Source organism: Corticium candelabrum, chromosome 2 (assembly GCF_963422355.1).
Source record: "Corticium candelabrum chromosome 2, ooCorCand1.1, whole genome shotgun sequence".
In the NCBI taxonomy this organism is placed as follows: domain Eukaryota; kingdom Metazoa; phylum Porifera; class Homoscleromorpha; order Homosclerophorida; family Plakinidae; genus Corticium; species Corticium candelabrum.
Window position 1 is genome coordinate 11,336,884 of NC_085086.1, and position 25,033 is coordinate 11,361,916.

Here is a 25,033-nt window from a genome sequence, read left to right on the forward strand (position 1 = left end):
TCACTCTCAACAAGGCCTCCTAATAAGTCAAGTTTGACAGGTTTATATATAGAATATCTAGTACTACGAATGCGAAGAATAGATGATCGAAGCAAGGCAAAGGTCAGACGGCATCGAATCAGTTGCATCATTTTGCTGTAGTTCTTTCTATATTTTCAGCAAGAAGGCTTGCCATGCAGTCGCTTGTAAAAGGTTGTGGCTTCAGGGCCTTTGCTTCCTGTAGAACTAATAACCAGTGGAGTGAATGATCCATGCTCAACTTCACATATGCAGTCAGCATAAGCACGCTTCTTCTCATTCTCTTGAACAGTGAAACTGACTTCAGATTAGAGTGTTTGAAGTTGGAGCGAGCATTAGGATAGAAAACCCTTACATTGAAAAATGCTCTCTCACCAGTTCTCCAAACTTCTCTGGTAGAGAATCAACCCTAGATTCTGAATCAACTTTGGTGGTTGCATATCTGAATGTTTCACCTGACAAGGGTTGCAAGGCTGGTTCGATGTCATCATTACGGTAAACTTCCTTGAGTAAAGCAGCTGTTATGTCTCTCACTTCATTATGCCTCAAAGTAGGGAAGCCACCTTTTTTCAGATCATTGAATGATCTATGCTAAAACGTTGTCCACAATCACAATGTGAAGGGACATTAGGCAATGGCCAATGATATATGAGGCACAGGGCATCCCGGAAGTCCCCTTTTGAAAGATGGAAACCATGCATGTTCTGCAATGGGTTGAACGGTGAGCCAACTGGATGTCCCCTTCTCTGAAACCAACTCAACACAACGCTTTAAAGTTGATGACCCTCTCTCACAGTGATACCAACAACTGACGCTGGAAGGTTTGCTTGTTGGATTTCATTTCAGATTTCTTTCTTTTGGTCTCAACTGTAGACACAGTATAGCGCTGTTCTTGGGAAACGATCAGCGCTGCAAGCAGTGCTGTGATATGTTGCGAGGCACAGAAATGAAGGTCTGACATTTTTATGGGGTCATGAATGTTCAGCCCTCCAAGACTGCATGGCAAAGACAGGGCATCGCTCCTCTCAGGATCGAAAATATTTTGACCCGTCGGGGATGGAAGAAATTTATTACGAATCGCATCCTCTAGTGGTTTAATGAGTGACGCAATGTCAGGGACATTTCGTAGTAAATAAGACCACCGATGAACTAATCCTCTCGTGAAGGCTGAGTAGGCACATGAGGCTGTGTTTTAGCAATGTTAGAAAGGCATTCAATTTGTTAGATCCAATCTTGGACTTTTTCACCAACGTATTGATTGACAAAAGACGTGTTACCCAAAGCAGCACCAAGATAACGTTTTTCTGTTGTTGTAATTTGCACATTGGTACCCATGAATGCTTGCCGTCCATTTTCGAACTGACACTCTTTGACAATTAACCACGTCTTGGCTGCATTAGGATGGTATCCATAATTTGGACCATATTCAACAATAGCATCCCACCACTGTCGTACAGCACTCAGCTTTCCTGCACCGGTTGCATCATCTGCAAACCATACCTGTTTGCAAAGTCCATGGAGCTGATTTATAAGTGGCAAGATTCCTAAAGCATAGATTGACATTGCCAGAGGATCACCTTGTGTTGTACCTTCAACAGAGAAAACAGTATCTCCTCCTATCACAAACAGTGAGATTGCTTTCCTATGTGTAGTGGTGGTGGTGGTGGTGGTGGTGGTGGTGGTGGTGGTGGTGGTGGTGGTAGTAGTAGTAGTCCCGGATGTTGATGGACGCTTGCTGACGTTATCCGACGCTCGTTGTGTGGTTCATTGTTGGCAGTTTGAATCGCCGTTCACGAACAGCACTAAGTTTTGTTTTGATTCTATCTGTGTCGATTGTTTATATCTTCTACTATCTCGCCAGTCCACTTTGTTGCGTAACAGTTTGAGGTTTGAAATTGACTACTGCTCTTGAGTCTCTTGACAGGCAAGTGACCTCTTCGTGATGTCTAAATGCTGCTTGCGCAACAGCAGTGGTTGCTGCAAGAGCTGTCGCTGTGCTAAATTGGGCGAAAGGTGCGCCAATTGCAATCCTTTCAACCATAGCCTCTGCCTGAATTGGAAGGCTCGAGGGGGAAATCAACTGAAACACTCAACAACTGTCACTGCGGAGTCTTACAAGAAAAACCCAAGGAAGGCACTTTCTGTTGAAACCATAATTGATCCAACGGCAACACCTCCAGAAACTTTGAAGAAGGCAATCAAGTCAGGTGTTGACTATCAGTCACCTACGCTAATGGATCGCCAATCAATCAGCGATCCTGTCAAGACAAACCGCTATCTTAAGGTTCGGTTTTCAGCGGTTCCAACTGTCACTTTTCTGCTCCACACTTCAGTGAGTCGCTTGACATTTCCAACAACCTAAATCAAGCTCGAGTGAAAGCTAACACCAATTACAGTTCTGTGCAACAACTGATAAACACGTGTTCATCAACTGATCCACACCAGTTGACAAATCCATTTGTAGATAAATATACATCTTATCAAGGGGCAAATTCAAGTACTATAGATGAAAAGACGTCCAAGTTGCCTACCTACCAAGTAATGGCATTACCCAATTTTACTTGGGGTTCTAGATGGAGGTCATTTTCGTGCGCTTATTGATCAAGCCTATCAAGAAGTTGTTCATTGGAGAAAGAACATGTTTCAGGTGTCGTGGGTACATCTGGGAAACAATTCGTGCCTGAACTGGCCAGACTATTTCAAGCTCATGCTGAAGCTACTGCTTTGGAATCTGTTGCAATCACAGCTGCAATGGTAATGCCACATCTTTTGCTGCAAAGGCTTAACATGAAATCGAAGTTCAGAGATCATGCATCTTGTCTCACACGATGAATGGCATTCTGATTCTGGCTGGAAGGTGATACTTAAGGTTTACTTAGAGAAGCAAAAACCATTCAATTACATCTGGGTAATCGAGCTCAGTCCTGTCGTTCAAACATGAAAACGTCCTCTCAAAAATTTGCAAATTACATGAATAAAGTGATGTCAGGGCTGCAGGGAGATTACTCTTAGATGAGGCTGATTGTGGTGTTCTATCTTTGGATGAATGCATTGATGATGGTTTACTCCAGCCAGTAAGTGAAATATTGAAGAAAAACATCCTGATCTTACACCTTTGGTACCAGATGCAGTGTTGGATCCAGGTCTTCAAGCTCCTTCTGTTCATACAATCTTGTTCGATCAGCTTGATGGAGTGGTAATTCGCAACATGGCTTTGAAGTGCAAGGGTGCTGCTGGTCCTTCTGGTTTGAATGCTGCAGACTGGAGAAAGCCATGCACAAAATTCCAAGGCCCTTCTAGGGACCTCTGCAATTCCCTGGCTTTGCTAGCACGCAGGATCTCAACAGAATTTGTTGATTCAATTGGTCTTACTGGTTTGGTGAGTGGTCGTCTGATTCCACTGGACAAGAAACCCGGAGTTTGACTAATTTGCATTTGTGAAACAGTAAGGATAATCGGCAAAGCCATTCTTAGTATTGCAAATTCAGACATACGGAATGCTGCTGGACCACTTCAACTTTGTGCAGGTCGATTATCAGGTATTGAGTCTGCCACACATGCAATGCAAACTCTCCTTGGTGATTCAAATACAGAAGCAATCTTACTTGTAGACGCTTCTAACGTTTTCAATAACTTGAACCATCAAGTGACTTTAGCGAATATTTTTGTTAATTGTCCTGCCATCTTACCAGTGCTTGCCAACACCTACCGTCAACCATCTTTCCTATTTGTTGGAGGTGAAGTTCTAATATCTAAAGAATTCACGACTCAAGGTGATCCATTAGCTATGCCAATGTATGCCCTTGCAACAGTTCCTCTTTTTACAAAGGTTAGCTCAAAAGAGACAACACACGTTTGGTATGCTGACGACGCTGCAGCAGGTGGGAAACTAACTGAACCCACTTTTCAGCCTCTAAATGGAGAGGTACTGCCAAAGCAAACAACCACTAGGGATGACAAAGCACACCTGGACATTTCTGCTTGTGTTTTTTGGGGAAGTCGTTTCCCAAAAAAACCTACTTTGACGTACGCGTTTTTAATACTACTGCAGAGTCATACATGACATCCAGTAGCACATCATGTTATTGAAAAGAAGAACATGATAAAAAAGCAAATATGAAGACCGATTGCAGCAAGTAGAATGGCTTCCTTTACACTTCAGAAAAAATGGACATACCATACAGTCTAGCAATTGTCTGGATAAGGTGCAGAGTAGTGTCGCTCTTTAAGGTCTTTAGTTTTGTGTTTGCGATCAAGGCTGTAAGTCTGGCAGACAAGCGTTGTATTTATCCAGTAGCTTACTTTCTGTCTGCGCAGAGATTTGACTTTACAAGTAGTCTAGATGTATGTTTTGATTAAACTTTAATCAACGAATGAATGTTTTCCGGTTGGTGGTTGCAGTATTATTGTTATTTATGTATAATATGTTATAGAGTATTTAGCTAGTTGCAATATATCATAGTATGATATATTCAAATACACCATTTCATTCAGTAGTAGCAGTAGTAAATACACCAGTTCTTCCCAAGCACATTGCAATGCCATGACAAACTCTTCAGATCAGACTGAGCCTGTTCATGACATACTCTTTCGACCAATAAATGGTTCACTTATTCGGAGGATGGCACTTCGTTCTTCTGGATCAACTGGTCCATCAGAAATGGACGCTGCTATGCTTAAGCGTCTTGCAAACAGTTTCAAGGATCTTACAATCTTTTGTTTGATGCTCTTGCTTCATTTGCAAGGCGTTTAGCGTGTGAATGTGTAGATCCAAAGGGAGTTGCCGCCTTTTTTGCTGGTCATTTCTAGTATCACTGAACAAGAATCCAGGTGTCCAACCCATTAGTGTCTATAACATCATTTGCAGAGTTATTGGAAAGGCCATCCTATTAGTAGTAGGAGGTGATATTCAGTCAGTAACAGGAGCAATACAACATTGTGCAGGACAACTAGGAGGTTGTGAAGCAGCCGTGCATGCAATGCAGAAAATCTACGACGATGGCAATGTTGATAGCATTCTTTTTGTTGACGTTACAAACGCTTTCAACAGGCTAAACAGCAGCCTTACATAACATCTCTACTTCCTGCCCTGCAGTTCACACCCTGCTTGTCAATTGCTACCGACAACCATCTTTGCTCTTTGTTGGAGGTGAAACAATTTTTTTCTCACGAAGTAACTACTCGGGGAGATGTCTTAACGATGGCCATGTATGCTCTGGCCACTGTGCCACTCAATAATACAAACAGATGGCAGCCGACAACTCTGGTATGGTGATGATGCTGCAGTTTTAGCTGATTGAATTGTGATTTGTAGTGAAATTACTTGATAAGGAATGATGGCAAAATGCTTGTGTTATTGTTCTATGGTTTAGCTATTTGTACATAAACACTATATAATGCAGTAAATGTCTTCTTGTGATATCAAAACAAGGCAATGGCTAATGCTTGTCTCAGAAGGAATAACTTACATTGTATTAGACATTAATGGTGTAGGGAACATTTAGGGTTATTTATTTATGTACACAAATTTTTAATAATTTTACTCGAGTTTAGCACTTTCTGACAAATTTTTGTTGTAATACAGTATGTCTTATGTGACTGTGGTGCTGTTAACGTACTGTTTGTCCCTTAAAAATATTTAATATTTTGTTTGTTTGTCATTAAAATGAAACAAGAATGTAGGATGGCTGCATGTAATGTGTGGTGGATAATTTACTGTATGTTGGTATCATCTGTTGAACTCTACGTTTATTTTGTTGTATCATCAGCTGCTCCATCTGATGAATGGAAGATTATGGAAACAAGAACCACGACACCAAAAGAAGTTGTCCGACCAGTGACATCAGTTGCAGAAAACATTGGCATTGAAGGAGGATTATTGCAATCAGACAGTGTGTCAGTATTCGTACCTGAAGGTGCGGTTTCTGTTCCTACTACGTTCTCTGTTGCCACCTATTTGGATGAACAAGTGATGCCACCAGTCAATGAAGAAGAGGTGGTGGTCAGCCCTGTTGTTCACATTTCCACATCACAATCTTCTCACAAGCTCAACAAACCCGTGCAGCTGTCTTTTCAACCCGAGGTAGCACTGAAACCAAGGGAGCACGAGAGCGGATGGCTGCTGAAGCTGAAGATGAGTGAGTTGTCAACTGAAGGCAATCCTTCTGAATGGCGGACTGTGTTGCAACTCAACACTGACACTGAAGTAGTGGAGACACACTCACCATCCGTTCATTATGATCCAAACACTCAAACGCTGTATGTCAATGATGTCGGTGTTATGGTATGGCTTGGCAAGGCATTTGGCATCCAATCTATGCGAGACGTACGCTATGCTCTATTTGGCCAACAGCTGCAGTTCCACAATTGGAAGATTGCCGCTCACATCATCCATGGCTCAATGTCCGTCTACCATGAAATAGCTGAAAATATGAAATCAAAGTCTTATGAAGAGCTAACAGTTCCTATCAAGGATCGCATTGGTTTGGAAGGTAGAGTGCGCATGTCAATTGAATGTTGTAACCCATGGCAAATGCGTTTGGGAAAAGCAGTCACTCACATTCCAACTAGGCGCATTTGGAATAGTCGAAAGGATGCTGCGTGTTATTATGAGTTCACATTACAAGATAGAGAGAAAAGCTCTGACACTCTAGAGTGTACAGTGGAGGCATCATTTGAGCATGAAAAGCAGGAAAATTTTAATGATCCTTCTGATCCTGTCACTTTGATTGTTGCTCATCCATTGACTAAACCTCCTCGTACTACAGAAATAACAACAGGTAAATCAATTTAGGGTCAGTGAAATTGACAATTTTTCTTGACAGTGTGTACATTTTAGGGAATAGGACTGCACTTGACGCAGTATTGGATGTTGATGACGATATTTCACAGTATGCCAAAGAAGTGTAAGTTATACTGACTAATGTATACACTCTTCGTCAATAGTGTGTGCAGATGTGTTTTTTCTTATCTTTATGCTGTGTGTGTGTGTGTGTGTGTGTGTGTGTGTGTGTGTGTGTGTGTGCGCGCGCGCGCGCGCGTGTATGTGTATGTGACGTCTGTTGCTCAGTTGGTTAGAGAGTGCATTTGGGGAATGGAAACATTCGGAAATTGAGTTCGTAGGTTCGCGGACGAGTACAGACGTAATTTTCTTGGGCAAGAAATTTAGACACAATTGCCTGTCTTGACTCAGTAGTATAACTGAGTACCTTGTCTTTGACTGGGAGTGGACTAGACCGCTGGCTTGGCAGAACGTTACGCAGTGTATACGGGTACGCAGAGACTAGATATATAGGCGAGTACGAGTGGACTTGAGCTCCAGTCACGCGGCTGCGCCAAAGTCAGTGCCCTTCGATGCTGTGGCGACGCATCAATGGGTTCGTCAGCGCAGCTTAAATCTCCAAGTGTGTGTGTGTGTGTGTGTCCTTTAGCTGGCTTGCAGTTTATTCGTTCGTATGATTGTCTTGTGGAAACGGTATGTGTGTATACCAAACCAAATGCACGTCTTTTCGATGCCTGCATGTAACGTCGGTCATCCTAGGCGCGCATGTGCATGCGTTACACTGTGATGCTTCTGTGGAGGAACGGACGGACCAAGTGGGAAAGGGACTGAGGAACAGCAGACGGACAATTGAAATGCAACGCATGCGCTCATTCTTATTGCTTGTGTGAATTAGCGTGCGGCATGCTTTCAAGAGGTACGCAGTAGCTATCAGTTGTTGATAATCTCACGTGCCAGTCAATGTGTCCAGCTCGCTGCGCGTATGTGTCTGAGCATCATTGTTTAGTTTGTGTGTGTGTGTGTGTGTGTGTGTGTGTGTGTGTGTGTGTGTGTGTGTGTGTGTGTGTGTGTGTGTGTGTGTTGAATTTGTTTTGATTTTGTATTGAGTTTGTGCCATTATGAACACGTCTAGTTGTATTCTGTTTGATTTCTTGCCAAGATTGCATTGTTTGTTATACATAGAACAAGAAACAGTGATAAATTAGGAGGATTCTGGCTTGGATGGTCGGCCATTCCAGTCGATGTCATAAGGGATGTCAGTCATCTTGTTATTGATATTGGTATCGCACATCTTCTTGCCAAATCTCTTCTGAGCGATGAATCAGCTGAGAAAGAATTTAAGAGCATTTTCCAGTCAAGAGAACCAGTCTTCACTATCATTAAGTTATGGATCGACAAGCAAGAGGACAAAGCCACGCTGGATAAACTATTTCGTTCTCTGTACACTCATGATTTATTCCTTTTACTGCAACGAAGACTGGATGAGCGCATACAAACTCAAAAGCCTCACAAAGGTGGATGACGTAAAGAATACGCATAGTAATTCTTGTATTTATTTGCTTTGTGATATTTAGTGGGTATAGCTCGCTTTCAGCCTGCTGAACTATTTCGTGTTGTGAATGATAACGGGGCATCTCGCTATCTGGAATTAGGGCTAAAAATCGGTCTAACGTTTGATCAAGTGAATATGGCAGCAGAAGGTCACCCATACTCTGGCAAACTTCTAGCTCTCTACATGACGAAACGCAAAGAAGTCGGAGAATATAGAGCGGCTGCTCGTCTTGTGACCGCAGTTGATAAAATATCTATAATGGGGTTTGTGGAGGATGCTTTGCCAGGAGGTAAGAAACAGCAAAGGAGTGTGTTACTTGTTTACAGAATTACAGTTTGATTTGCTACAGTGAAGGCAGCGTTGGAAGAATCTTGCTTCTACGGTGGTAAGTGATGTCTCTAGAACTGGCATGATTTGTGTTATTGAGTCAACAGTTTGCATGAACAGTCACTTCGGCAGATGTGGCATGCATCAGTGTGGCCTTGTATTAAATATGCATGGTTGCTGTGGACTGAACTTCCTTTTCTTACAATACTGTACACACACACACACACACACACACACACACACACACACACACACACACACACACACACACACACACACACACACACACACACACACACAATAATGCAAGAACACAGGCATGCACGCCCGCATGCATACACACACACACACACACACACACACACACACACACACACACACACACACACACACACACACACACACACACACACACACACACACACACACACACACACGGTGGAGTGAGTAGTCGACACGACCAAACTCATTCCTGGCTTTGCTTGTGTCTCCAAAGACCAGTGCGTGCCGTGCAGGAGCGTCCACAAACGTCGCATGTGAAGTTCCCACTCTTAGAGATCGTCTTTCGTTCTTGCCTCTTTTGTTGGAGTGTTTTCAAACGCTCGTCTTCAAATGATCTAAAAAATTTTATAATAAGATCTCCACAAAGCGCAAAATTGAATGCTCGCTGACCGCAGTCAGCCAGCAAGGTTTGTACGGAGTAAGATTTACTTAGGGATCCTTTTCTCTCCCTTCTGGTATTAGAGAGAGAGTTGGTCTTGAAGAAAGGAATAGACAAAAACACAGACAAAACAGGTCATCATAAAAGAACCTGCACAATAGAATGGATTGTAGTAAAATGAGCGTGTGCAGAACTGATTCCACGCTCTCCTCCGTACGCGCTATATGCTGACAGGTGTACGACTACAACATACCAAACAACATGTATGGACGCAGTAAACTGACCAGAAACTAAGCCCCGAATTAGTAAACTGCTCTTTAGAGCCAAAGTGACCACAACTGCTTACAGATACTTGCTGAATTGCTATGAACCAAATCAGACTTTGTAGCAACAGACTATTTCTGGCACCTACACTTGCCATGCTCAGAGTCGTCATAGAGAATCTGTGACATTTTATAGAAATAACACTGCCACCTGTTATCCCATCACTCTCTGATGAAATTGCCACCAGATTGTCCGCGACTGCTTATTCGTCGGGCAAGGCCTGCTTATTTCACAGTTAATTTTATATCTAAGGGTTGTGCCATAATCCGCAACCTGTGGACGCGCTCGGTAGCAGATGGTGCTGCTCCTGGGAATAAAACCCAAACTCCAAGACACACGCACGCACGCGCACACACACACACACACACACACACACACACACACACACACACACACATCATGCGCGCACGCATGGTTTACATGGGATTTTGTGGGAGTAAACATGGCTATCTGTCAATACAGTATGAGAATGGGCATTTGAGTACTATGTACGAATCGCCTTAATGCTGATCCGTTTCTACATTTATTTGCACCAAACGGTATTAGTATTTAATATAGACAGAAGGGAAATTACTGTGCTTTTAATAGGCCTTATGCACATTCGTAAGATTTAAATCAATTACTAACTATAAAAAGCTGCGGTGGGACCAAAAATGCGTTTGGCATCTCATTTTTGAGGGTCACATTGCTTGTTTGCATAACTAGCAAACATGGGAACGGGATGCAAACTTGCAATAGCTGGCTCAACTTGTGTGCAAGACAATGCAGCTATCTATTTGCTGGAGCAATGAACACCAAACACGGATATAGCCTAGATTCGTGGTCACTTGTTCAGGTGGCTCTGCGTTGGACCTAGGGCATTACCTGCACGACTGTAAAGATGACCCACTACTAAGCAGGTTTTAGGCCATGATTATGCGTGTTGTGGTTGGTTGGCAGTGAGGACATTATGTCAGTTACATCCGGATCTCTTTATAAAACATCTGTATAAACAAACTCGTTTGATCTCACCAACGGATTCTAGTCAACTCTGGAAACGACGGCGCATTCTGAACTAGCTAGATGCAACCTAAACGTCGAAACACATCTCTCAAGTCACGCAATACAACACAAATTTAAGCGAGCAATCTACCAAACAATTAACCTACTGGAAGATCAGTTTACATGGTTCATTACGTGTTCGCTAGACGATATGCAATGTGACAGTCGAAAATGAGACGCTAAACGCATTTTTGGTCCCACCACAGCTTTTATAATAGTTGTTGGTTTAAATCCTACGAATGCATGCCCCTATACGTGTATATATATAAGCCTATTGGCAACTGCACCGCTGTAACCGGTAATTGTCTTTCATTTATTGAAAATGTGCAAGAATACGCACGTACAGCCTACTAGTACGGACATTATTCTTGTTGTACTCATTAGATGGATGTTCACATGTAAAAGAAGTAGAAGAAGCAACAGCAGCAGCAGCAAGCCATCACTCATCAGAGAGTAAGGAAGATGAGCAATTAGTGCAGCAGCAATTAAAACAGATAGAACAGTTGAGAGAAGAAAGTTTAGCGGTCAACAGAAAAATTGCTGAATTGAGACAACAAAATGAAAGTGAAAGAGAGGAGCTAGTGAGACAGATTGAAGCTTTGCAGCATCACAATGAAGGTCTACAGAATGAATTACTACAACAGATTGAAGCTCTAAGACAACAAAATAACGCTCTACAACAACAGAATGAATTTCTAGGCAAGGAATTGACCAACAGGGACGGTTTAGCAAGAGAAATTGCTGAATTGAGACAACAAGATGAAAATGAAAGAGAGGAGCTAGGAAGACAAATTGAAGCTCTACAACAACAAAGAGAAAATGAAAGAGAAGAGCTAGTGAGACAGAATGAAGCTCTACGCCAACAAAAAGAAAATGAAAGAGAGGAGCTAGGAAGACAAAATGAAGCTCTGCAGCATCACAATGAAGGTCTACAGAATGAATTACTAGCACAGATTGAGGCTCTAAGACAACAAAATAACGTTCTACATCAACAGAATGAATTTCTAGGCAAAGAATTGACCAACAGGGACGGTTTAGCTGAATCGAGACAACAAAATGAAAATGAAAGAGAGGAGATAGAAAGACAGATTGAAGCTCTACAGCAACAAAATGAATTTCTAGAAAAGGAATTGAGTAAGAAGCAACTACAAAGGGAACGCGCAATATTTGAAGCTGACGATACGGAAAGACTAGTTGAGGAGACTGATGATGGAGAGGACAGCTGTTGCTCTTCATGCTCCCTTTTCTCTTTTCTACGATTTTGATGAAAAGTTGAAGGACATTTGCAAGTAGATAAACTTAATTTTTTAGTGCATTGGGTTAAACTTCAAAGACAAAGTGAGGTTTTGCATTACTAGGAAGAACATTTGCTGGTATTTGCTTGTAGTTAAAGTTTGCATCTAAACTAAATTCTAACTTCTGACTAGTTACTGTTATTTTGTCAATGAATTAATGAAATATTAAAGCGTGCGTATTTTGGAACAAATCAACTGCTTAGCATTTTATCTTTGCTGTTTCGGACCTTCTGTAGTCACGTGTTTGCTATCTTTGTATAGTGCATCATTACAGGTTGGGTGCACCTTGCATCATTACAGGTTGGGCGCACCTAACATGTTTTTCATTGTAGTACCTTACATTCTACAATAAGCCATAGCTTAGCTATGACTCTAGTACCTGCGTACCCCTCTAATTGAGGCGCCTTGTTGAGCGATGCGTGAAGCGCTAGGGATATACTGATACTGATTAGCTAATTAATTAAGACCGACGACCGATCACGGACCTTCTATGCGCGCTATTGTTAGATTGTATAGCTTGTACTGTAGTAGGCGCTAAATTTTTCCAATAAAGCATGTTGCTATGTCAACAACACAAATCGAGCTATTAGTCTCGCTAGACACGCCCGTTTTGTGAAAGGGGCGTGGCTAGCATGATATTCCCATGGCAGTAGTCTATTTAGACGATATTCTAGTGACAGGAGGAGCACTTGCAGAACCTAGAAATGGTATTACAACGCCTAGCCAACTCGGGATTGCGACTAAAGCTGGCTAAATGCGCGTTTTTGCAGAAATAAATCAGCTACTTAGGCCATACTATCAACAGTCAGGGGCTAGCACCAGACAAGAAGAAGGTGATGGCTATTCAAGCTGCACCTGAACCCAAAAATGCTACGGAATTACGATCCTTCTTGGGTATGATTAATTATTATGGCTGGTTTTACCGAAGCTGGCTTCAAGGCTGGCTCCACTGTATCAGCTTTTGCGCCAGAACTTACGTTGGCAGTGGAAAGATGAGCATAAGGAAGCGTTCAGACGAGCGAAGGAGGCTCTCCAGTCTAGTCAAGTGATGATACATTTTGACCCAGGGAAGGAAGTCATCGTAGCCTGTGATGCCTCACCGTACGGGGTAGGAGCCGTGCTTTCACACAGGCTAAGCGACGGTACCGAGCGACCAATCGCTTTCGCATCTAAGAGCTTGGCTGAAGCAGAAGAGATATGCGCAGATAGACCGCGGGGCACTCGCATTGCTGTTCGGTGTGAAGAAGTTCCACCCAATACTTGAGTGGAAGAGCATTTACAATCCTTACCGATCACAAGCCGTTGGTCTCGCCGTTAGGAGAGAATAGGGGCGTGCCGTTGATGGCATCAGGTCGCATGCAGCGTTGGGCAATAATGTTGTCTGGCTAACAGTCTAGACCACGTTATCGACCAGGGACGACAAATGCCAACGCCGATGCACTCAGTCGGTTACCTTTGTCTGTTAAACACTCAGTTCAGTAATGTAGCTCAGTAACTTGGCTTAGTATGTAGATTTAACAGTAACACCTAGATAAACTTTCAAATAATCAACTAATTAGACAATTGCATAACCATTTACTCAACTGCATTAGATTGTCAATTAATTAAAGCATGAAGGTACACACAAGGAATTTTATGCACATGCAGATCTAAACTAACTGCTACAACAGTATATTATAGCCTTCAACTGTGAACACATGTAGAAGACTACAAACGAATTTCTATTGGCATCACTGCATGCGATAAACCACAAATACCGAACTATTACAAAAGGTCTTAGCAAATTAGAAAAAGCAAATTAGATATCTAGTAAATTAATTATCTAGTAAATTAATTATCTAGTAAATTAATTCTCTAGTAAATTAATTATATAATAAATTAATTATCCAGTAAATTAATTATCTAGTAAATTAATTATCTAGTAAATTAATTATATAGTAAATTAATTATCCAGTAAATTAATTATCTAGTAAATTAATTATCTAGTAAATTAATTATATAGTAAATTAATTATATAGTAAATTAATTATATAGTAAATTAATTATATAGTAAATTAATTATATAGTAAATTACTTATATAGTAAATTAATTATATAGTAAATTAATTATATAGTAAATTAATTATATAGTAAATTAGTTATCTAGTAAATCAATTACCTAGTAAATTAATTATCTAGAGAATTAATTATCTAGTAAATTAATTATCTAGTAAATTAATTATCTAGTAAATTAATTATATAGTAAATTACTTATATAGTAAATTAATTATATAGTAAATTAATTATCTAGTAAATTAATTATATAGTAAATTAGTTATCTAGTAAATCAATTACCTAGTAAATTAATTATCTAGTGAATTAATTATCTAGTAAATTAATTATATAGTAAATTAATTATCTAGTAAATTAATTATCTAGTAAATTAATTATATAGTAAATTAATTATATAGTAAATTAATTATCTAGTAAATTAATTATATAGTAAATTAATTATATAGTAAATTAATTATATGGTAAATTAATTATCTAGTAAATTAATTATATAGTAAATTAATTATATAGTAAATTAATTATATAGTAAATTAATTATCTATTAAATTAATTATACGGTAAATTAATTATATAGTAAATTAATTATATAGTAAATTAATTATATAGTAAATTAATTAACTAGTAAATTAGTTATATAGTAAATTAATTATCTAGTAAATTAATTATATAGTAAATTAATTATATAGTAAATTAATTATATAGTAAATTAATTATATAGTAAATTAATTATATAGTAAATTAATTATATAGTAAATTAATTATATAGTAAATTAATTATATAGTAAATTAATTATATAGTAAATTAATTATATAGTAAATTAATTATCTAGTAAATTAATTATCTAGTAAATTAATTATATAGTAAATTAATTATCTAGTAAATTAATTATCTAGTAAATTAATTATCTAGTAAATTAATTATCTAGTAAATTAATTATATAGTAAATTAATTATCTAGTAAATTAATTATATAGTAAATTAATTATATAGTAAATTAATTATCTAGTAAATTAATTATCTAGTAAATTAATTATATAGTAAATTAATTATCTAGTAAATTAATTATCTAGTAAATTAATTATATAGTAAATTAATTATCTAGTAAATTAATTATCTAGTAAATTAATTATCTAGTAAATTAATTATATAGTAAATTAATTATATAGTAAATTAATTATATAGTAAATTAATTATATAGTAAATTAATTATATAATAAAGTAATTATATAGTAAATTAATTATCTAGTGATCGGAGAGTACAAGCCACGGCTAGATCCCGACAGTTCACAACTGCGCAGGTTGCATATACTACAAAGAAGCCTCTGAAGCCTGTACAAGCTTTAGCATGGCCAAAGGAACAATATTAGATGTTTGACATGTAATACGCATGCGCTAAAGATAGTAGGTGTCGCGAATTTTTTTGGGCCCACTTTCTTCAGTACCCGGATAAACGTCCCGTAATATCTGTAATCTGCACGTGGCGTTGACAGAAGGAACGTGACATGATTGTATTGTTGTTTGGGTTCGTTGACTACTGCGCACCTTGCGACGCCACACCATTGACGTTGCTGAAGCGGTAGCTGCGTCGTAATTTTCGAACTCGGGGGCCATCAAAGCACATACGCACAAAGTAGATATAGCAGGTAGGCTAGACGTTTCGTCTACCTTACGTTGCGATAACTTATTTTTCTTAGTTCATAATTCAGCAGTAATCTGCGTCAGTGCACTTGCATCGCAAAGAAGCTGTTCCAACTTTCAGCTGTTCAACCAGAGACCTCTTCAAACTGGTGTACACGTAATACAGCTAGCTATCTATTAAAATATGCAAACTACTAGTAGCTAGACTACGGTACGTATAGTCACGTAGACATAGATTAACTTTTTAGTTCTTCAGGAACATTGCATGGGCTTACACGTAATCTATACCTTACATTGTATATCTATAGTAAACATGCTTCTAAGTATAAAGTTTATAATAAACTGTCAACATTTTTGCTGTTCTGCTGAATACTGGCGGACAGACTGTGCTGTCTCTTTATCTTTTGTATTCGCTTCGGCATCACATACCTACTGACAGAAGGAGTTGTTTGAGTTGATCTCCTACTATTAAACACACTGGGGCGGCCAGCTTTTGCAGGAACAGAGCTTGAATTTCTCATGTGTTTTCGTCTGCTGAGGGCTGTAGGCTGCACCCAAATTCTTTGCCTGTGCTTTGTTATCCCTGTATAACTGCCAAAAGTGTGTAATGCTGAAACTAAACGCTGCTGCTTGGTCGGTGGATGTGTTGATTTTCCTCAACATTTCCAGTAGTTTTCACAAAACTTTTTAACAGTTGTCAGATACCCATCATTATTTGTCATGTTGGGGGCAAGTCCAGTTTCTAGGTCAACCATGACTTCATTGAGACTTGTTTTGACTGTCTCGATTGTCTGGTTCTTGTCTTCACCACTACTGGGTATTTCAGTCTCCTTCATGGTTGTTTTCTGCCTTTTCTGTTGGAACAGATCATCATCCAGCATAGCTGATTCTTTGAAAGAATGTCGTATGTCTTCATTATGCCACTGAATATCAACAGAGAGGGACTGCAAGTACTCTTCATCTGACTTTTGGTGAAGACTGCTATAGAAGCTAATGGGTTGGCAATCTTTTTACAAGAGCTACGCCTGCAAGGAGCTGATGGAGATCAACAGCAACGAGGAGTGGAGAACGTGAAGGATGAGAAGTTGGCTGTTGTGGAGGACAAAGCAGCAGCATTGGGTACAGATTGCAGTGACTGGATTGTGTAGCACGTGTTTGCTGATAGAGTGACGGATAAGCAGACAAACGGATAGACTGACACTGTCACAGACAGATGGATAGACGGACAGATGGACAGACACACAGATGTACAGATGGACAGACTCATACAGACAGATGGACAGACTCACAGACAGAGAGATAGACAGGCACACAGACAGACAGATGGATAGACACACAGACAGACAGATGGACAGACACACAGACAGACAGATGGACAGACACACAGACAGACAGACAGATGGACAGAAATGGATGGGACAGACAGACAGACAAACAATGGACAGACAGACAAACAATGGACAGACAGATGGACAGAAAAACAGATGGACAAACAATTGACAGACAGACATACAAACAATGGACAGACAGACAGACAAACAATGGACATATATTTGACAGACAAGCAAACAAACAATGGATAGACAGATGGACAAACAATTGACAGACACAGACAAACAATGGACAGACACATAGACAAACAATTGACAGACAGACAGACAGAGACAGGTGGACAAACAATTGACAGACACAAGCAAGCAGTGGACAGACACACAGACAAACAATGGACAGACACACAGACAAACAATTGACAGACAGATGGACATACAGACAGACAGACAGACAGGCAGATGGACAGACGTAATAGTGTTGAAATTTTAAATATTGTATTGACAGACAGATGGACAGACAGACAGGCAAATGGACAGACAGACAGACAGACAGACAGATGGAGAATCAAAGATGTTTGGATGGATGGACAGACAGACAGACAGACAGGCAGACAGATGGAGAATCAAAGTGACTAGCCTCCACCCTGCCCCGACTCTACTTCCTGTCTGTACAGCATGACGCAACTTCCACGTACGGACGGGACAGACAAAATGGCACTTATCTATAGATGTTTGGATGGATGGATAGACAATGGACAGATAGACAGATGGAGAGAAGGACAGACAGAGAGATGGACATACATACATACATACAGATGACAGACAGACAATGGACAGACTTACAGACAGACAGATAATGGACAGACAAGTAAACAAACAGACAGAAAGATGGACAGACAAGTGTACAAACAGACAGAAAGATGGACAGACAGATAGACAGATGGACATACAGACAGACAGACAAATGGACAGACAAGTAGACAAACAGACAGAAAGATGGACAAACAATACACAGACAGGAGAGAGAGAGGACAGACAGAGAGATGGACATACAAACAGACAGGTGAACAGACAGACAGACAGACAATGGACCGATAAGTAGACAAACAGACAGAGAGATGGACAAACAATGGACAGACAGAGAGATGGACATACAAGCAGACTGATGGACAGATTCATGAATGAAAGAAGACACTAATCCTGTACAATCCCTCCATCCCTCCACAGTAAAGATCTACATTTTTTATTTTGTTTCAGTTGCTGTCAGACCGTCTGTTTGTGCTTCTACCAACTTGGTTCAAGCACAGGACACGGAGATGCCAAATTTCCGTGAGAATCACTCTTGTGTGTTGCTTGGCTAAATATCAGTAATGAGAACTCGTCTCTTGTGTCAGTTGGAGTTGTAAAGGAAGTGATGACGTCTCTATCAGCCCAGTCAGACAACAAAGGAACATCAAATTTGACTGTTAGTGGGCGGATAGTCACACTAAGAAAACCGATAGGTGAGGGTGTGTGTGTGTGTGTGTGTGTGTGTGTGTGTGTGTGTGTGTGTGTGTGTGTGTGTGTGTGTGTGTGTGTGTTTGTCTGTGTGTGTGTGTGTGTGTGTGTGTGTGTGTCTGTCTGTCTGTCTGTCTGTCTGTATGTATGTCTATCTGTCTGTCTGTCTGTCTTTGTCTGTCTTTGTGTGTGTGTGTGTGTGTGTGTGTGTGTGTGTGTGTGTGTGTGTGTGTGTGTGTTGTGTGTGTCCAAGTGCCTGGATATTATCCTTGCTGTCCCGGGTTTCTTGTACACGACGCACTGTGCAGAAAGTCAACAGTAACGATTCCGGTATTTGTAGTTCTTGTTTGATTCTATTGTGGTAGCGTCTTTCTTGGCCTCAACGTGTGTTGAATATGTGTGTGCTGTTAGGAGCATCTTCTTCTGCTTGCAGTTTGGCATGGGAATGGTCTGCTAACCACATAAATCAGGAATTAGGTATAGCAATTGAGTTTTAGAGCAGCAGTTGAAAAAATTCTTGGTACGTTTCTAATAAATAAATAGATTTTGGGCAAGGATTCAATTATCAAGATTGATATTCTAAACATTTGTGTGTAAGCAATGCTAGTATGTATACCTTGCTTTGTCAACATTTGCTTAATATTTAATTTAAAGAATTTTGAGAAATTTTTAGAATACTTTGACGTGTGCTGGTGTGTGCTGGGTTTGATAGTTAATTAATTAATTCAACATCTAAAATTTAGTTTCAATCATTTGTCTGTTAATTTGCAGTTTGATAATGATTTATACAGCCTACATTGATTGATTTGTACCGCCAATTTATATATAGTCAATATTATTGTATACAGGCAATATTGATTGATGTATACTGTACAGTAAATATTGATTAATATATACATTAGCAATAGTGTTGAGCTTAACCTAGTTTTGAAGACTGACATTCTCTATTTCAAGTTAGTCAAGAAGCAGCAAGACGTCTATGTGGAAACATGGATTGTTTTGGTGACCTTGTTCTTTAGTGTGGACATAGACTTTTTTTGTGGATAAAACCCCATGATGCAATCAGTGAAATTATTTGGCATGCACTGCTTGTAGATAACAAGGAATTCAAACGAGAACTAAAACGAAGGATCGAGCAATAATAGTCTTACTATATATCAATCGATATTGACTGGCTGTATAAGATCATATTGACTATCTATAAATAGACTGTATAAATCAATCAATGTAGGCTGTAGAAATCATTATCAAACTGTAAGTTTACAGACAAATATGATTTTAGGTATAATGTTACATGTTGAATTAACTATCAAACCCAACACACCTCAGATTATTCAAAAAATTTCTCAATTTTAAAAAATTAAGTATTAAATAAATGTAGGAAAAGTGAGGTATGCTATACATTCTTTACATATACTTTACATGTATACGATACATGGTTTGGTTGCAGCCAATAATACAGAAAGAGGATGTGCATGTGTAGAGGTATGGTTGGCATGTGAGGGTTACCTCGTGATGAATTTGAAGCTAAAGAAGAGATCTCATTCTAGGAACACTTTCACTTAAGAGAGGACTGCAATTTGCCTCTGTAATTTTTGGAATAAGTTTATTTCTTGTGGCAGGGTACAAGACCTACGATACCACAAATATGACTCAATGTTAACTAATTAAGTTGTCAATATTACAGATAATCGTGAAATATTGGATTGGCTACCTGCATCGATCGGTATATACGTATCATCTTGTATTGGTCTAGATTATCAGTTATTGGAGAATAAGTAAAACTGTTTTATCAGTGCAACTTTAGCAAAAAAGGGATTTTGTACATGTTCCAGTGCAGGCATGTATGTATGTTTTGCCTTTAACAGCCAGTGCTGCAAAAATGGTGCAGCTTACTTTTTTGTGGTGTTCTGGACAGCAACAAATGTCCATATATATTGGTCCCTTGAAAATCAATGGTTCAGCGAGTGTGGTCCATGTCATTACACTGTACAAGTAACCAGTTCATGTACTGTACAGTCCTTTAATTAATTGATTAATTAAATGAAAAATTTTACTGAAGAAATGCTATGCTTAATATTTTGCATTGTGTGTAGGACATGTGAAGAAGATTGCATATATTTGGAAGGTTGGAGCAATGAATGGCATGTCAAAGTAGTGTCCAGCAAAATCATGCCACTATTCAAGCTGCTAGTGCAACAGCTGTGACATTTGTTGACCAGTTTACGATGCTGTATAATTCAATTCTAACCAGTTATAGTCATTACCGGTTGGATATAATAATATAAATACACACACACACACACACACACACACACACACACACACACACACACACACACACACACACACACACACACACACACACACACACACACAAACCACATATATAATAAGCTAAGTGTATACTGAGCACTGATAACAATCTGTGGCATATCAGTACTGAGTAGCAAGTCAAATAAAAACCTGTTTGTAGTTGTGTGTGTACAATGTTGCATTTAGTAACTCTTGCATACTGCTTCAAGTGTGCTTTAGGGAATTACGGTTAATTAGTAAAATTCACGTACATATACCTGGGAGGCAATGGATTTGGCTTCATGTATTGCTTGGAACTCTCTAATTCCTTCAAGATTGAATACGCCAAATAGGAATGCACCGGCTTGAGTGTTGTCTCCAGCCTGCTCATTGATTCTTCCAGCCAGATTTCTGCAGGCAGACTCACTGGGCATCATTGGGCTACGTACGGCTTCACTATCGAGCCTGCCCTTGAATGTCGTAAGAAAAGAGCTCGAAAACTTGGCAAACATGTCGCGAAAGAAACAGGCGGGACTAAACGCACTTTTGACTGGATTTGGCGCGGATTACGTAAAGCCGGCACGTGAAGGACGGGCTTATGGCACGTGCAGATTACAGCTTATACGGGACGTTTATCCGGGTACTAAAGAAAGTGGGCCCAAAAAAATTCACCTCTATATCGGCATACCTCACTCTATACCGGCATGCCGGTTTAGGGTACCAGAAAGGGTTGACACTGTTCTTGGTAAACCCCGGTTTTACCGGCATGCCGTTTAAAGCGCGGAAATACGGTACCAATACAGATTGAAGCAGTGGCCACGTGTGTAGTAATGCAGTAAGGACTACGAGGACTATAAGCATGCGTAGAGGGACAGAGATTAGAGCGGTTGCGCGGGCTATAGCTAGAGAGTATAAAATACAGATCTCCACAGTTTTGGCGTAGTCGGCAAAATGACAACAAGAGTCGGCAGAGCGCCTAACGCAACGTCGCGGCTGAATTCGAATTGTGGCTCGAGGACGTGAATGATATATTACATGGCGATTTGCAAAATTGTGGAACCAGCAGAGAAGAAGAGTGTGTTTCTCAGTTTAGCGGGATTGAGCCTAAGGCGAGTGGTCAAAGGTTTGGTACTGGGGGCCCCAGGTGTGGAATCAGACGAGTACGTTGCGCTGACTGACGCCATTCTAACGCACTTTAGACCAACACTACATCGCAAAGACACCGATTTCGACAGATGAAACAAGAAGGACACGAAACTGTCGCAGCATTTGTGGGCCGTCTTCGGTCCAAGGTGGCGTTGTGCGATTTTTCTTCAACAGCTGTAGACACAGTGGTGAATGGGCAAGTACGTGATCGATCGATTGCCGGTCTGAGAAGCCTTGATATAAGAGGAGAACTGCTGAAAGAAGCGAAGTTCACTCTGGCAGGGGGCCTCTGCTTGTTGTGGTTCTCCTGCAACATACACCGTGTCATATACCCGATTAGTTTCCTACTCCGGGTCATTGCTGGGAAATCCATCTGTTACGACTTGTGCGGCATAAGCCTTCTTCTCCTGGAGGCACACAGCAGCAAAATGCCCCATCTTCTTGCAATAAGAACAACGCGTATCCGCTGCAGGGCAGTGCTGTTTCCCTTTGATGTGTTGGCGACCACAATATTTGCATTTCACGGTATTACCTCTGCCTGTTGAATTCTGTTGGCTGATTTTGTTCACAGCGCCTGAAGACGCTCCTGTCATGCCCAGATGTGGCCGTTCATAAAGGGAACTGTCTGCTATAGAGGCTTCAAGTGCCACTGCCTTTGAGACACTGATTCGGGACTACGTTGAGGGTGAATGACAAGGTGTTTACAGGTCTACTGGACACCGGCGCAACGCGCACACTGATAACAGCTGACATGGTCACAGCAACCGGACCAAATACCACTGTGCTCAAAGCGTATGACGACCGTCCAGTAACCACACTGGGAGTGGCTGATGTCACCATCAAAGCAGGTACAAAGAGTTGCACCTGTACTTGCTTTGTAGTGCCAGTGGGTTAAACCATCCTTTTTGGCCAAGATGTCATCCGTCAATTGCAGTTGTTGACCATCAACGAGGCTAATTTGATAAAAGTCGACTCCATAGACATCACTGTGGACTCACATGCAGGTGGCTCCAGTCGCCCTTCCACCGAAACGGCATGCTTTCAGTCTACGGAATGAGATTGAAGCAGAGATTGCCATCTATGTTGGTGTCAGATAACGGCCCATAGTTTGTGGCTACAGTAATAGAACAATTTCTGGAGAAGCTAGGCATCCAGCACGTCAAAGCCAGCGTGCGATATCCTCAATCAAACGGCAAGGTAGAACGGCTGCACCGTATCATACGGGAGCGATTACGGGGACTACGACCTTCTATTCCGTTTGCCTGCCGATTGCAACAGGTTCTAATGAACATAAGGAACTCAACAAACAGAATATTGGGATCCACGCCGGGGGAGCCTTGTTTGGTCGAATTCTCAACACTCGAGTGCCATCATATAGCCCTCCTGTTATCGTAAACCCGGCATATCAGATTCGGGCAAAAGCAAGAATGGCAGAAGACCATGATGCCAAGGAAAGAGTCCACCCTCTCCCTACGTTGACAACCGGCACAGTAGTAGTGTTACAGGACGGATGTTCAGATCCAAGCAAACGATGGCGAGTTGTTGAGCAATACGGGCAACATATAGGGGTGTCTGATAGGAGGCGTATCTTACTAAGAAATCAAAGACATGTAAGAGAATTCCATGCTCCTATGAGCACAGCTGAACAGCATGTCCCGACAACAGCATCACCAGCAGCTATCTTTGAGCCATCTACAGGGAGAAATATGAACATTACAGACCCTGCGCCTCTTGCAGCAACACTATCACAAGCTTCAGCTTCTACACCGTCAATGCTTCAGGTATCTACAACCCCCACTTTATCCCCAGAAGGCACTCCCAATCGACCCGTGGCCAAATCAGAGACACTTACAAACTGTGAGAAAGGAAGTAGCACGACGGATTCAGCGTGGGCACAGCCAGCATCACGCTCTCTCTACAAGGAAGGAATAGTAACTTGATCCGGGAGACAAGTAAAGTTGACAGACAAAGCCAAAGATGCGGACGTCTGATTGACATGGGTTATGTTGCGTTGGGTTACTTCATTTGTTTTAGAACAAGGGGGTATTGTAGTAATGCAGTAAGGACTATGAGTATGCGTAGAGGGACAGAGATTTGAGCGGTTGCGCGGCCTATAGCTAGATAGTATAAAATACAGATCTCCACAACGTGCGGTAAGAGTTCATCAATTTCATACTCTATTCGTCACGTATCATCGCATTCTTGCTGTAAGTGCGACGTTTCTTGTTGGCACAAATAAAGGATATTTGTTGGTCTATGAAATGACGTCATCAGGAGATGGTGTTGTTTGTGTGGAGAGTGAGAGTAGGAAAGATGTTTGATGTGTCTGGTTTGTGCGTAGGTTTGTCGCAGAAGTGGACAGTTGAGTTGAAACGGACAAATAGAAACTTTGCTAAGAAACCTATTGGACAAGTTAGAATGGGAACACACACACACACACACACACACACACACACACACACAAGAAAAACAACAATAGCAACAACAACAATAACAACAATAACTTATGCATACGATCACAACATGTCCAAGAGTCATGATCTACTTCCAACTTACATGCTTTACAGTTTGTTAGTTTGCAGTAGCAACAACATTGTTGTGGTAGTTGACACTCGTATTACTGTTGTATATGATTTGTGTTTATGTGGGATTGACTTGTACAATAGTAAATTTGTTTGAATAATGATGATGTTAGGATTTGCATTGTAGCTGGAAGCCATTGGAGAACTTGGAATAATTATTAGTTTGGTGGGTAAGCAAGTGACACACACACGCGCGCGCACGCACACGCACACACGCGCGCGCGCGCACACACACACACACACACACACACACACACACACACACAACACACGCACACACACAGACACACACACACACACACACACACACACACACACACACACACACCACATTGCAAAGTCTCGTTTCTGATGCTTTATAGCTGAAGTGATGTCTTTCGTAGACAACATTGTTAGTGTTCAAGACTTGGACACGTTTGGTCTACGATCAACACTAATGAAAAACAAAAGGGTCCACACTGCTAAGCGTTTGCTATTGACTTTCAGGTAAGAA

At 40.6% G+C, this 25,033-nt stretch overlaps 2 protein-coding genes and 1 pseudogene across 2 annotated transcripts; all 3 read left to right on the forward strand.

Moving 5' to 3' along the window:
• The first annotated feature begins 16,442 nt into the window (after positions 1-16,442).
• LOC134176568 (uncharacterized) lies at positions 16,443-20,816 on the forward strand. Its single transcript, XM_062643236.1, has 6 exons — positions 16,443-16,526; positions 16,588-16,639; positions 16,707-16,808; positions 18,278-18,349; positions 18,415-18,522; positions 20,614-20,816. The coding sequence occupies exons 1-6, from the start codon at positions 16,443-16,445 to the stop codon at positions 20,673-20,675; spliced, it is 480 nt and encodes a 159-aa protein (XP_062499220.1). The 3' UTR covers positions 20,676-20,816.
• A 976-nt stretch (positions 20,817-21,792) lies between these two features.
• On the forward strand, positions 21,793-23,015 carry LOC134176569 (uncharacterized; annotated as a pseudogene).
• On the forward strand, positions 22,834-24,409 carry LOC134198221 (uncharacterized). The gene has a single exon (XM_062667578.1). The coding sequence runs from the start codon at positions 23,386-23,388 to the stop codon at positions 23,896-23,898; it is 513 nt and encodes a 170-aa protein (XP_062523562.1). The 5' UTR covers positions 22,834-23,385; the 3' UTR covers positions 23,899-24,409.
• Positions 24,410-25,033: the final 624 nt, after the last annotated feature.

Coding starts and splice junctions, on each gene's coding strand:
- LOC134176568 (XM_062643236.1), top strand. CDS start 16,443: ATGACTTCATTGAGACTTGTTTTGACTGTCTCGATTGTCTGGTTCTTG. Junction 16,809..18,277: donor GGACAAAGCAGCAGCATTGG/GTACAGATTGCA, acceptor ATTTTGTTTCAG/TTGCTGTCAGACCGTCTGTT. Junction 18,350..18,414: donor CACGGAGATGCCAAATTTCC/GTGAGAATCACT, acceptor CTCTTGTGTCAG/TTGGAGTTGTAAAGGAAGTG.
- LOC134198221 (XM_062667578.1), top strand. CDS start 23,386: ATGGCAGAAGACCATGATGCCAAGGAAAGAGTCCACCCTCTCCCTACG.